At 45.4% G+C, this 13081-nt stretch overlaps 1 protein-coding gene across 5 annotated transcripts in view; it reads left to right on the forward strand.

Moving 5' to 3' along the window:
- LOC129855139 (transducin-like enhancer protein 4) overlaps window positions 1-13081 on the forward strand; it is a 94582-nt gene that overhangs the window by 62358 nt on the left and 19143 nt on the right. For 4 of the 5 annotated variants that reach the window (XM_055922497.1, XM_055922495.1, XM_055922498.1 and 1 more), the window contains 6 exons: window positions 168-230; window positions 3959-4033; window positions 4937-5114; window positions 5645-5661; window positions 7624-7761; window positions 10394-10447. In XM_055922497.1, coding sequence (XP_055778472.1) covers window positions 168-230; window positions 3959-4033; window positions 4937-5114; window positions 5645-5661; window positions 7624-7761; window positions 10394-10447 — 525 coding nt within the window. The remainder of the gene's footprint in view (window positions 1-167; window positions 231-3958; window positions 4034-4936; window positions 5115-5644; window positions 5662-7623; window positions 7762-10393; window positions 10448-13081) is intronic. The other variant, XM_055922496.1, reaches the window with a different exon arrangement.

Here is a 13081-nt window from a genome sequence, read left to right on the forward strand (position 1 = left end):
AGATGGTATGGACAAAGTGTCTGTACTTTCATTGATGTATGTGTTTGTTGCTCCTGCTGCTTCCCTAAAGAAAATTACCCTGATGACCCAAGGGGCATGAATAATGTTGTGCTATATTACCTTGTATGAAACATAAGATGAGACTGAAGTGTGTGTGTGTGTTGCAGGCAGAGATTGTGAAGCGTCTCAGTGCCATCTGTGCTCAGATCATCCCCTTCCTATCTCAGGAGGTAAGTATCACTGACACACACACACACACACACACACACACACACACACACACACACACACACACACACACACACACACACATATATCTCTTTACAATGGCTAACACATGGTCAAGACATATGAACATATTGGTCTGTGTTTGTCAAGACATATGAGCATGTTGTTTCTGTAATTTAAATATTTTTTTTACAATTAATTTATATTTGCCAGGTTGCCTTTTACATTTATACGCTGTTTTTCTTCCTTAACTTTTGTTCCATAACTCATGGTAGTTATTTGATCTATCAACACATACAATGACCCAAATCAGTTTCTTACCATGTTATTTTAAATTGGGTTAATATGTTTGACTGAAATCCCATTGACTACCATGTTTGTGACAAAAATGTGATGAACAACGATCGTAGGTAAAAACCTGGCTGCACTGGCTTTATAATACATTGTTTGTTTTTGTGTGTGTGTCCGGTGACAAGTGTGTGTCCACTGAAGGGAAGGTCACAGAGCTGGCGACTGTTTTACATTGATCAATACTGCCTCTGTGTGTACTGCCTCAATACTGCCTACTGCCTCTGTGTGTGTGTGTGTGTTTACACAGTGTGTGTGTTTACGCAGTGTGTGTGTGTGTGTGTGTGTGTGTGTCTGTGTGTGTACATTTGAATGAGTAAATCGGTGTAGGTTTTGGGTCGTTTGAGTGTGTAGTCCTGCTGCGTACATTTGTGTGGGTATGTGACCTTTTTTTCCACGTGGGTGTCTGGTAGCTCAATCAGTGCATACATTAGTACTGCATGTGCATGCAGTATGTTTTCTTCAGCGAGTGTTTGTTGTGATATTTGTATTATGTGAACAGTATGTGGCAAACGGTGTGTTTGTGAATGAGATTACAAAACACATGTCATGTACAATATAGGTATGTGGACACCTGCTCGTCGAACATCTCATTCCAAAATCATAGGCATTAATATGGAGTTGGTCCCCCCCTTTGCTGCTATAACAGACTCCACGCTTCTGGGAAGGCTTTCCACTAGATGTTGGAACATTGCTGTGTGGACTTGCTTCCATTCAGCCACAAGGCAATAGGGAGGTCAGGCACTGATGTTGGGCGATTAGGCCTGGCTCGCAGTCGGTGTTACAATTCAGCCAAAAGGTGTTCGATGGGGTTGAGGTCAGGGCTCTGTGCGGGCCAGTCAAGTCCTTCCACACCGATCTCGACAAACCATTTCTGTATGGACCTCGCTTTGTGCACAGGGGCATTGTCATGCTGAAACAAGAGAAGGCCTTCCCCAAACTGTTGCCACAAAGTTGGAAGCACAGAATCATCTAGAATGTCATTGTATGCTGTAACGTTAAGACTTCCCCTCACTGGAACTAAGGGGCCTAACCAAAACATGAAAAACAGCCCCAGATCATTATTGCTCCTACACCAAACTTTACATTTGGCACTATGCATTTGGGCAGGTATTGTTCTCCTGGCATTCGCCAAACCCAGATTTGTCCGTCGGACTGCCAGATGGTGAAGGGTGGTTCATCACTCCAGAGAATGCGTTTCCACTGCTCCAGAGTCCAATGGCGGTGAGCTTTACACCACTCCAGCCGACGCTTGGCATTGTGCATGGTGATCTTGGGCTTGTGTGCGGCTGCTCAGCCATGGAAACCCATTTCATGAAGCTCCCGACTAACAGTTCTTGTGCTGACGTTGCTTCAGGACAGATGATTTTTATGAGCTAGGCGGTTCAACACTCGGCGGTCCCGTTCTGTGAGCTTGTGAGGCCTACCACTTCGCGGCTGAGCCGTTGTTGCTCCTAGAAGTTTCCACTTCACAATAACCGCACTTACAGTTGACCGGGGCAGCTCTAGTAGGGTAGAAATTTGACGAACTGACATGTTGGAAAGGTGGCATCCTATGACGGTGCCACGTTTTAAGTCACTGAGCTCTTCAATAAGGCCATTCTACTACCAATGTTTGTCTATGGAGATTGCATGGCTGTGTGTTCGATTTTATACACCTGTCAGCCACAGGTGTTGCTGAAATATCCAAATTCACTAATTTGAAGGGGTGTCCACATACTATTGTGTATACAGTGGCTTGCGGAAGTATTCACCCGCCTTGGCATTTTTCCTATTTTGTTGCCTTACAACCTGGAATACATTTTTTTTTGGGGGGGGGGGGGGTTGTATCATTTGATTTACACAACATACCTACCACTTTGAAGATACAAATTATGTTTTATTGTGAAACAAACAAGAAATAAGACAAAAAAACTGAACTTGAGCGTGCATAAATATTCACTCCCCCAAAGTCAATACTTTGTAGAGCCACCTTTTGCAGCAATTACAGCTGCTAGTCTCTTGGGGTATGTCTCAATAAGCTTGGACACATCTAGCCACTGGGATTTTTCAAGGCATAACTGCTCAAGCTCCTTCAAGTTGGATGGGTTCCACTGGTGTACAGCAATCTTTAAGTCATACCACAGATTCTCAATTGGATTGAGGTCTGGGCTTTGACTAGGCCATTCCAAGACATTTAAATGTTTCCCCTTAAACCACTCGAGTGTTGCTTTAGCAGTGTTCTTAGGGTCATTGTCCTGCTGGAAGGTGAACCTCCATCCCAGTCTCAAATCTCTAGAAGACTGAAACAACAGGTTTCCCTCAAGAATTTCCCTGTATTTAGCGCCATCCATCATTCCTTAAATTCTGACCAGTTTCCCAGTCCCTGCCGATGAAAAACATCCCCACAGCATGATGCTGCCACCACCATGCTTCACTGTGGGGATGGTGTTCTCGGGGTGATGAGAGGTGTTGGATTTGCGCCAGACATAGCGTTTTCCTTGATGGCCAAAAAGCTCAATTTTAGTCTCATCTGACCAGAGTACCTTCTTCCATATGTTTGGGGAGTCTCCCACATGCCTTTTGGCGAACACCAAACGTGTTTGCTTATTTTTTTCTTTAGGCAATTACTTTTTTCTGGCCACTCTTAGGTAAAGCCCAGCTCTGTGGAGTGTATGGCTTAAAGTGGTCCTATGGACAGATACTCCAATCTCGGCTGTGGAGCTTCGCAACTCCTTCAGGGTTATCTTTGGTCTCTTTGTTGCCTCTGATTAATGCCCTCCTTGCCTGGTCTGTGAGTTTTGGTGGGAGGCCCTCTCTTGGCAGGTTTGTTGTGGTGCCCTATTCTTTAAATTTTTTAATAATGGATTTAATGGTTCTTTGTTGGATGTTCAAAGTTTCTGATATTTTTTATAAACCAACCCTGATCTGTACTTCTCCCCTTCTCCCTTTCATGGTGCCACTTGCTTGATGGTTCCCCTTGCTTAGTGGTGTTGCAGACTCTGGGGCATTTAGATTGCACACAAGTGGACTTTATTTAGCTAATTATGTGACTTCTGAAGGTTGCACCAGATCTTATTTAGGGGCTTCACAGCAAAGGGGTGAATACATATGCACGCACTGCTTTCCTTTTTTTCTTCTTTCTTTAAAATTAGAATATTTTGAAACAAGTTATTTTTTTCACTTCACCAATTTGGACTATTTTGTGTATGTCCATTACATGAAATACAAATAAAAATACATTTCGATTACAGGTTGTAATGCAACAAAATAGGAAAAACGCCAAGGGGGATGAATACTTTTGCAAGGCACTGTATATTGTGTATGTCTATGTGTTATGAGAAGCACACAGTGGGATAAATAACCTGTGTGTGTGTGTGTGTGTGTGTGTGCGTGTGTGTAGCATCAACAGCAGGTGGTCCAGGCAGTGGAGAGGGCCAAACAGGTCACTATGGCCGAACTCAACGCCATCATTGGGGTGAGTCACCTCTGGTCACCATGACAACCCTCACACCCCCAACAGCGACACTATCAACATCAACACACACACACAAAGACACAGTCTACAGGGGCATGCACACCTCTCTCTCTGCAGTGTTTAAAGTGCCGAGGTGTAAGTAGAGTGTAATGTGATCAGAGCTCCGACAAGCTCTCACTGTAACACACACACACACACACACACACACACACACACTAAAATAAGCTGTAATAAGACCCAAGAAAATAGCCTCTCTTTATCTGCCGGTACCCCCCTCCCCTCCTCTCCCTCCATCCCATCTCTTTTTCCCCCCTCTGTTTTGTTCTCTTCCTCTGCCCCACTCTTTCTCTTTTCTCTATTTTTCTATTCCTCCTACTCCCAATCTATCTCCCTACCCCTGTCCTCTCTTGTTCTCCCTGTGTTATCTCTCTCTCCCTCCCTGTGTTATCTCTCTCTTCCTCCCTGTGTCCTCTCTCTCTCCCTCCCTGTGTCCTCTCTCTCTCTCGCTCTCCTTGTCCTCTCTCTCGCTCCCCCTGTCCTCTCGCTCGCTCTCCTTGTCCTCGCTCTCTCTCTCCTTGTCCTCGCTCTCTCTCTCCCTGTCCTCTCGCTCTCTCTCTCCCTGTCCTCTCGCTCTCTCTCTCCCTGTCCTCTCTCTCTCTCTCCCTGTCCTCTCCCTCTCTCTCTCCCTGTCCTCTCTCTCTCTCCCTCTCTCTCTCCCTGTCCTCTCTCTCTCTCCCTGCCCTCTCTCGCTCTCTCTCTCTCTCTCTCTCTCCCTGTCCTCTCTCTCTCTCTCTCTCTCTCCCTGTCCTCTCGCTCTCTCTCTCCCTGTCCTCTCTCTCTCTCCCTCTCTCTCTCTCTCTCCCTGTCCTCCTTCTCCCTCTGCCCTGTCTCCCTGGTGTACAGCAGCAGCAGCTCCAGCACCTGTCTCACCACACCCCAGGTATTCCCCTGACTCCCCACCCATCAGGCCTCTCTCTGGGGGGAGGTTCAGGTCTGCTTGCCCTTACTGGAGCCATGGGGGTCTCAGCCCACCTGGCCTCCAAGGATGAACGCAACCACCTGGACCCTGAGCACCTAAGAGGTACTACTCACTGACTGACCTCCATGTGAAGGACCCTGGTGAAGAACTGTAGTACTGAAATGTGTCAACTTTTGATACAAAATAACCACTTGGTTGAACTTTTGTTGAACTCAAAGGGTGGCGGAATATTTTGAGGAACAGCGCTCACTAAACATAGAACAACTAACAAATGTCATTCTGTTGCCTGCGAGGCTGTATTGATGGAGGGTGACTAGATGTTAAACTTGTAGGACCCTGGTGCAGAAAAAGAATGAGAGAGAGACTGAGCAGACAGATGAGTGCTGAATGAATGAACGGGAAGACGGAAAGCATTGTGTCTCTGAGGAGTGGAGACAGAGAGGGAGAGGGCAGCACTGCAGATTGGAAACATGTACAATACAAAGCTTGTGTTTTTATTGCACTGGGACAGCCTTTTTCAGGTTGACCTTGGCATGCTGTGGGGCTGTTGTTATTATTATCTATGCTGACGTCAATCCCCTCTACCCCTCACCCCCTCTACCGCTCCTTCCCTCTCTCTGTTCCCTTCACAGAGGCTGCGCCCAGCAGGGTAAGTAACCCCAACGTGTGTGTGCGTTCGTGTGTGTGTGTGTGTGACTGTGAGACCCTCTTTAAAGAGGACCTCTAAAAGGGTCTGTTTTGTTGAAGTTTCCATTAATAGGACCAGCAGCAGAGTTAGTATAGCTAGTACAACAGTAGAACAGTTATATTGTTCCTTAACTTAGGCCCAATGGTAGGGTTGCAAAGACAGGGTTTGGTATCTTTCAAGTATTTTATGTAAAGTATCACAAGACATATAGCGGCCCTTTTGAGTACTTCAAATTATCACAGGTGTCTGTAATTATCTCTGGCCCTCTCTCTGGCCTATATGAAATAATTAAATAACTAATGACAAAGCTGTTAAACATGATCCTAAATGTAAACCATCAACTTAGTGAATACCATTGGTGTTCAATATGAGGGTTTCAGCATGAAATATCCTTAATATAATATACACACTTATTTATTTCACTATTTTAATATGTCTTTGTTGTCGATGTTTTGGCGTCAAACTGGTGGCAATTATGAAAAAAGGACAGTAGTTGGACGAGTTACAATGTTAATTGAAAATAATGCCATTGTTGATTAGATGCTTTTTTCATTAATTTGCCAATTTTTGTCTTGAACCATATGGTCTATACACTAGAAACTCATGGACAATATGGACACAGATATAACAAATGAAAACTATATATATATGAATATATCGTTTTTATTCAAATATTTTTATTTAGAATATAAATTACCAAGGGGCCTCCCGAGTGGCGCAATGGTCTAAGGAACTGCATCGCAGTTGTTAGCTGTGCCACGAGAGATCTTGGTTTGAGTCCAGGCTCTGTGCAGCCAGTCGTGACCGGGAGACCCCTGGGGCCGTACACAATTGGCCCAGCGTCGTCCGCGTTGGGGGGGGTTTGGCCGGCAGGGATGTCCTTGTCCCATCGTGCTCTAGCGACTCCTGTGGCGGGTCGGGCGCTGACATGGTAACCAGGTGTATGGTGTTTCCTCCGACACATTGGTGCGGCTGGCTTCTGGGTTAACTGGGCATTGTGTCAAGAAACAGTGCGGCTTGGCTGGGTTGTTTTGGAGGAGGCACAGCTCTCGACCTTCGCCTCTCCCGAGTCTGTATGGGAGTTGCAGTGATGAGACAAAACTGTAACTAAAATCAAATAGCTAAATGATACATATGACCATCTTAAAGCAATTCCATGTCAGCTTATAACACCCCCCCCCCCCCCCCCAACGTCTTACTCTAGAGAATTAACGCCCTTATACTAATGTACTGATCCTAAAGAGGTCGTGTCTGTGATAACGTCCTCCAAAATATGGATGGCGGGAGGGAGGAAGGAGAGATGCATATCAATTGCTATTTGTTAAGTTGTGCTTATGTGACTTTTTTTTTAATGGAGAGGAAGAAAGAAAAAGCAAGGGAAAGAGCGAGAGAGAAGAGGGAGGGACAGATGGAAGAGAAGACTGCGAGTTTGTTGAGAAAACTGTGGTTCTTTGTGTGTTCTGGTCTCGTCCGTCCAACCAGCTTCCTGTCTGTGTCCTCCACAGTTCAAAAGAACAGAACGTTCCATAGGAGTCAACCGATGAAAGAGAATATAGTTAGCCCACATAGACCCCAGAAATAATACTCCACTTTGATGTTTTATTCCTCTGTTATGGTGATCACACCATGCTCTTTCTAGTATAAATACCCAGAAAATTGGCTTCTTGAAAAAATGATCAGAGTCATATTTGAGAGTCATATGAGCTTTTCCGTGTCAGGGAGAAAGTTAATACACTTTTAATGTGTTGTTTAATTGCATTTTCTGTATGACTTACCTGTTGTGTGTCTGCTCTTTTTTATGCGATATGTGTGTGTGTGTGTGTGTGTGTGTGTGTGTGTGTGTGTGTGTGTGTGTATGTGTGTGTGTGTGTGTGTGTGTGTGTGTGTGTGTGTGTGTGTGTGTGTGTGTGTGTGTGTGTGCAGAGTAAGTCTGTGTCGTCGACAGACAGCCAGCAAGTGGAGGAGCGCCAGGGCCCGTCGGGGGGGTACTCCTCCTCCCAGGGAGGGGGCGACGCTAAGAGGAGGCGCTGTGATGATAAGGAGCCCCTCCCACCTCACTACGTACGTATGCCATTCAATTAAACCTGCACTGCAGTATTAACGCTGGATCAGCCCCAAGTCTCTGACATCACAGGTCAACCAGGGGTCACAGTCATTCTGCTAGTCAAATATGTGTTTAGCTTGGAAGGGTAAGACATGCAATGGACAAAATAGATGACCCTAGTGAACATGATCTCTCTTTCTGTGGAGTGAGTATTCTGATTGGCATAGCTCCTCTATGAGAACTGCCTTAAATATCACATCAGTGTAGCCTCTCGTGAAGGGAGATGTTGTGTTTTTAAAACAGGCTGGACAGGGAGCTCTGTTGATCATTCCCCTCTCTGTACTACATGATGTAATGGTTGTTTTTCTCCTAGCTCCTGTCTGTCTACATCCAGGATGTTTTTCTCCAAGCTCCTGTCTGTCTACGTCCAGGATGTTTTTCTCCTAGCTCCGGTCTGTCTATGTCCAGGATGTTTTTCTCCTAGCTCCGGTCTGTCTATGTCCAGGATGTTTTTCTCCTAGCTCCGGTCTGTCTATGTCCAGGATGTTTTTCTCCTAGCTCCGGTCTGTCTACCTCCAGGATGTTTTTCTCCTAGCTCCTGTCTGTCTACGTCCAGGATGTTTTTCTCCTAGCTCCGGTCTGTCTATGTCCAGGATGTTTTTCTCCTAGCTCCGGTCTGTCTATGTCCAGGATGTTTTTCTCCTAGCTCCTGTCTGTCTATGTCCAGGATGTTTTTCTCCTAGCTCCGGTCTGTCTACGTCCAGGATGTTTTTCTCCTAGCTCCTGTCTGTCTACGTCCAGGATGTTTTTCTCCTAGCTCCGGTCTGTCTATGTCCAGGATGTTTTTCTCCTAGCTCCGGTCTGTCTATGTCCAGGATGTTTTTCTCCTAGCTCCGGTCTGTCTATGTCCAGGATGTTTTTCTCCTAGCTCCTGTCTGTCTACGTCCAGGATGTTTTTCTCCTAGCTCTGGTCTGTCTACGTCCAGGATGTTTTTCTCCTAGCTCCGGTCTGTCTATGTCCAGGATGTTTTTCTCCTAGCTCCGGTCTGTCTATGTCCAGGATGTTTTTCTCCTAGCTCCTGTCTGTCTACGTCCAGGATGTTTTTCTCCTAGCTCCGGTCGGTCTATGTCCAGGATGTTTTTCTCCTAGCTCCGGTCTGTCTATGTCCAGGATGTTTTTCTCCTAGCTCCGGTCTGTCTATGTCCAGGATGTTTTTCTCCTAGCTCCGGTCTGTCTATGTCCAGGATGTTTTTCTCCTAGCTCCGGTCGGTCTACGTCCAGGATGTTTTTCTCCTAGCTCCGGTCTGTCTACCTCCAGGATGTTTTTCTCCTAGCTCCGGTCTGTCTATGTCCAGGATGTTTTTCTCCAAGCTCCTGTCTGTCTACGTCCAGGATGTTTTTCTCCTAGCTCCGGTCTGTCTATGTCCAGGATGTTTTTCTCCTAGCTCCGGTCTGTCTATGTCCAGGATGTTTTTCTCCTAGCTCCGGTCGGTCTATGTCCAGGATGTTTTTCTCCTAGCTCCGGTCTGTCTATGTCCAGGATGTTTTTCTCCTAGCTCCGGTCTGTCTACCTCCAGGATGTTTTTCTCCTAGCTCCGGTCGGTCTATGTCCAGGATGTTTTTCTCCTAGCTCCGGTCGGTCTATGTCCAGGATGTTTTTCTCCTAGCTCCGGTCTGTCTATGTCCAGGATGTTTTTCTCCTAGCTCCGGTCTGTCTATGTCCAGGATGTTTTTCTCCTAGCTCCGGTCTGTCTACCTCCAGGATGTTTTTCTCCTAGCTCCTGTCTGTCTACGTCCAGGATGTTTTTCTCCAAGCTCCTGTCTGTCTATGTCCAGGATGTTTTTCTCCTAGCTCCGGTCTGTCTATGTCCAGGATGTTTTTCTCCAAGCTCCTGTCTGTCTATGTCCAGGATGTTTTTCTCCTAGCTCCGGTCTGTCTATGTCCAGGATGTTTTTCTCCTAGCTCCGGTCTGTCTACATCCAGGATGTTTTTCTCCTAATTCCGGTCTGTCTACGTCCAGGATGTTTTTCTCCTAGCTCCGGTCTGTCTACCTCCAGGATGTTTTTCTCCAAGCTCCTGTCTGTCTATGTCCAGGATCTTTTTCTCCTAGCTCCGGTCTGTCTATGTCCAGGATGTTTTTCTCCTAGCTCCGGTCTGTCTATGTCCAGGATGTTTTTCTCCTAGCTCCGGTCGGTCTACGTGCAGGATTTTTTCTCCTAGCTCCGGTCGGTCTACGTGCAGGATGTTGAATAGTCTCCTCTCCTCTCCAACATGGCTCTGATCTGGCTCAATATAATTAGGGGGTGATGCCACTCCACCGTGATGTCAATAGGAATATCAGGCCACGATCACATCAACGCACTGTTGCCATGGTGATTAAGTGCCATCGCTGTCACCGCTATTCCCAGAGAGAGAGGGGGAGAAGAAGAGAGGAAGGGAGAGAGAGGAATAAAGTAGTAATATGGCCAAACAGACAGAGAAAGGGAGGGAGGGGTGGGCATATCTGTGTATATGTGCAAGCCTGGGTGTGTGTAGTGTGTGTGTTAGTCTGTGTGTACGGCTGACAGAGGGAAGGCGTGAAGGGTGGGCAATGTTGTTTACGTGAGAGAGAGTGTGTACCTGACATTCTCTCCTCTGTGTCTCTTAGGACAGTGATGGGGACAAGAGTGAGGATAACCTGGTGGTTGATGTCTCTAATGAAGTAAGAATAACCAAGTCATACGTAGACACAGATCTTGGATGAGCTTACCCTCTCCCAATTCTAACCAAACCCGTCAGAGGGAAAAGACTAAACTGGCCTTAGATCAGCACCTACTACATGCAATGTCATCTGACACCATGTAACTGCTAGAGGAAAACAAACAATGAGTGATATTAGGAATGTAACAATTCACCAATACGGATGGGTCCCCGATTCAAATGTTTAAGATACAAGTGCATCAGGCCTCCCGAGTTGCACAGTGGTCTAAGGCACTGCATCGCAGTGCTAGCTGTGCCACTACAGATCCTGGTTCGAGTCCAGGCTCTGTCACAGCCGGCCGCGACCGGGAGACCCATGGGGCGGCACACAATTGGCCCAGCGTCGTTTGGGTTAGGGGAGGGTTTGGCCAGCAGGGATGTCCTTGTCCCATCGTGCTCTAGCGACTCCTGTGGCGGGTCAGGCACATGCACGCTGACATGGTCACCAGGTGTACGGTGTTTCCTCTGACACATTGGTGTGACTGGCTTCTGGGTTAAGCGGGCACTGTGTCAAGAAGCAGTGCTGCTTGGATGGGTTGTGAGGACAAACGGCTCTCAACCTTCGCCTCTCCCGAGTCCGTATGGGAGTTGCAGCGATGAGACAAGACTGTAACTACCAATTGGATATCACGAAATTGGGGAGAAAAAGGAGTAAAAAAAAACAATCTATAAAAGATACAAGTGCATCATCGGTCCGCAGACCCCAAACCCATCTAAATGTAGTATGCATCGGTCAGAAAATCGATTCAAATGTTACGAATTGCCAGTTCACTAAAATGTTTTGCTCATATTACATTCTTACGGAAAATTGCCTTTATTAATGTGTACGCTCCAAATTCATATGATCCCTACATTTTTTGATTTTCTGAACACCATATTGTTAGAATAAACTCAATTCCATCTGACAGACATGAATGCAATTTTGGACATGCGGGACAAATCTAATAAGACAAACTACTGTCCACACACCAAGGCTCTCCAACATACAGTTGAAGTCGGAAGTGTACTTACACTTAGGTTGGAGTCATTAAAACTCTTTTTTCAACCACTCCACAAATTTCTTGTTAAACAAATGATATGTTTTGGCAACTCGGTTAGGACATCTACTTTAGTAATCTACGTAAGTAATCTACTTTAGTAATCTACGTAGACATCTACGTAAGTAATTTTTCCAACTATTGTTTACAGACAGATTATTTCATTTATAATTCACTGTATCACAATTCCAGTGGGTCAGAAGTTTACATACACTAAGTTGACTGTGCCTTTAAACAGCTTGGAAAATTCCAGAAAATTATGTCATGGCTTTAGAAGCTTCTGATAGGCTAATTGACATAATTTGAGTCAATTGGAGGTGTACCTGTGAATCTATTTTAAGGCCTACCTTCAAATGAAGTGCCTCTTTGCTTGACATCATTGGAAAATCAAAAGAAATCAGCCAAGACCTCAGAAAAAAAATTGTAGACCTCCAAAAGTCTGGTTCATCTTTGGGGGCATTTTCCAAACGCCTGAAGGTACCACGTTCATCTGTACAAACAATAGTACACAAGTATAAACATCATGGGACCACGCAGCCGTCATACCCCTCAGGACACGTTCTGTCTCCTAGAGATGAATGTACTTTGGTGCGAAAAGTGCAAATCATTCCCAGAATAACAGCAAAGGACCTTGTGAAGATGCTGGAGAAAACAGGTACAAAAGAGTCTATATCCACAGTAAAACGAGTCCTATATCGACATAACCTGAAAGGCCGCTCAGCAAGGAAGAAGCCACTGCTCCAAAACCGCCATAAAAAAGCCAGACTACGGTTTGCAACTGCACATGGGGACAAAGATCGTACTTTTAGGAGAAATGTCCTCTGGTCTGATGAAACAAAAATAGAACTGTTTGGCCATAATGACCATAGTTATGTTTGGAGGAAAAAGGGGGATGCTTGCAAGCCGAAGAACACCATCCCAACCGTGAAGCACGGGGTGGCAGTATCATATTGTGGGGGTGCTTTGCTGCAGGAGGGCTGGTACACTTCACAAAATAGATGGCATCATGAGGATTGAAAATTATGTGGATATATTGAAGCAACATCTCAAGACATCAGTCAGGAAGTTAAAGCATGGTCGCAAATGGGTCAATGACCCCAAGCGTACTTCCAAAGTCCTAAATGGCTTAAGGACAACAAAGTCAAGGTATTGCAGTGGCCATCACAAAGCCCTGCAACTGATTGTGGGAAGCTATTTTCAGACTACCTGAAACATTTGACCCAAGTTAAACAATTTAAATGCTATGCTACCAAATACTAATTGAGTGTATGTAAACTTCTGACCCACTGGGAATGCGATGAAATAAGTAAAAGCTGAAATAAATCATTCTCTCTGCTATTATTCTGCCATTTCACATTCTTAAAATAAAGTGGTGATCCTAACTGACCTAAGACAGGCAATTTTTACTAGGATTACATTTCAGGAATTAATGTCAGAAAATTGAGTTTAAATGTATTTGGCTAAGGTGTTTGTAAACCTCCGACTTCAACGGTATATGCTGTCTGATTACAACCTCATTGATGCCTGGCGAGCACATAATCCATAAGCAAATGAGTACA

The sequence above is a fragment of the Salvelinus fontinalis genome, chromosome 5 (assembly GCF_029448725.1).
Source record: "Salvelinus fontinalis isolate EN_2023a chromosome 5, ASM2944872v1, whole genome shotgun sequence".
Lineage (NCBI taxonomy): Eukaryota > Metazoa > Chordata > Actinopteri > Salmoniformes > Salmonidae > Salvelinus > Salvelinus fontinalis.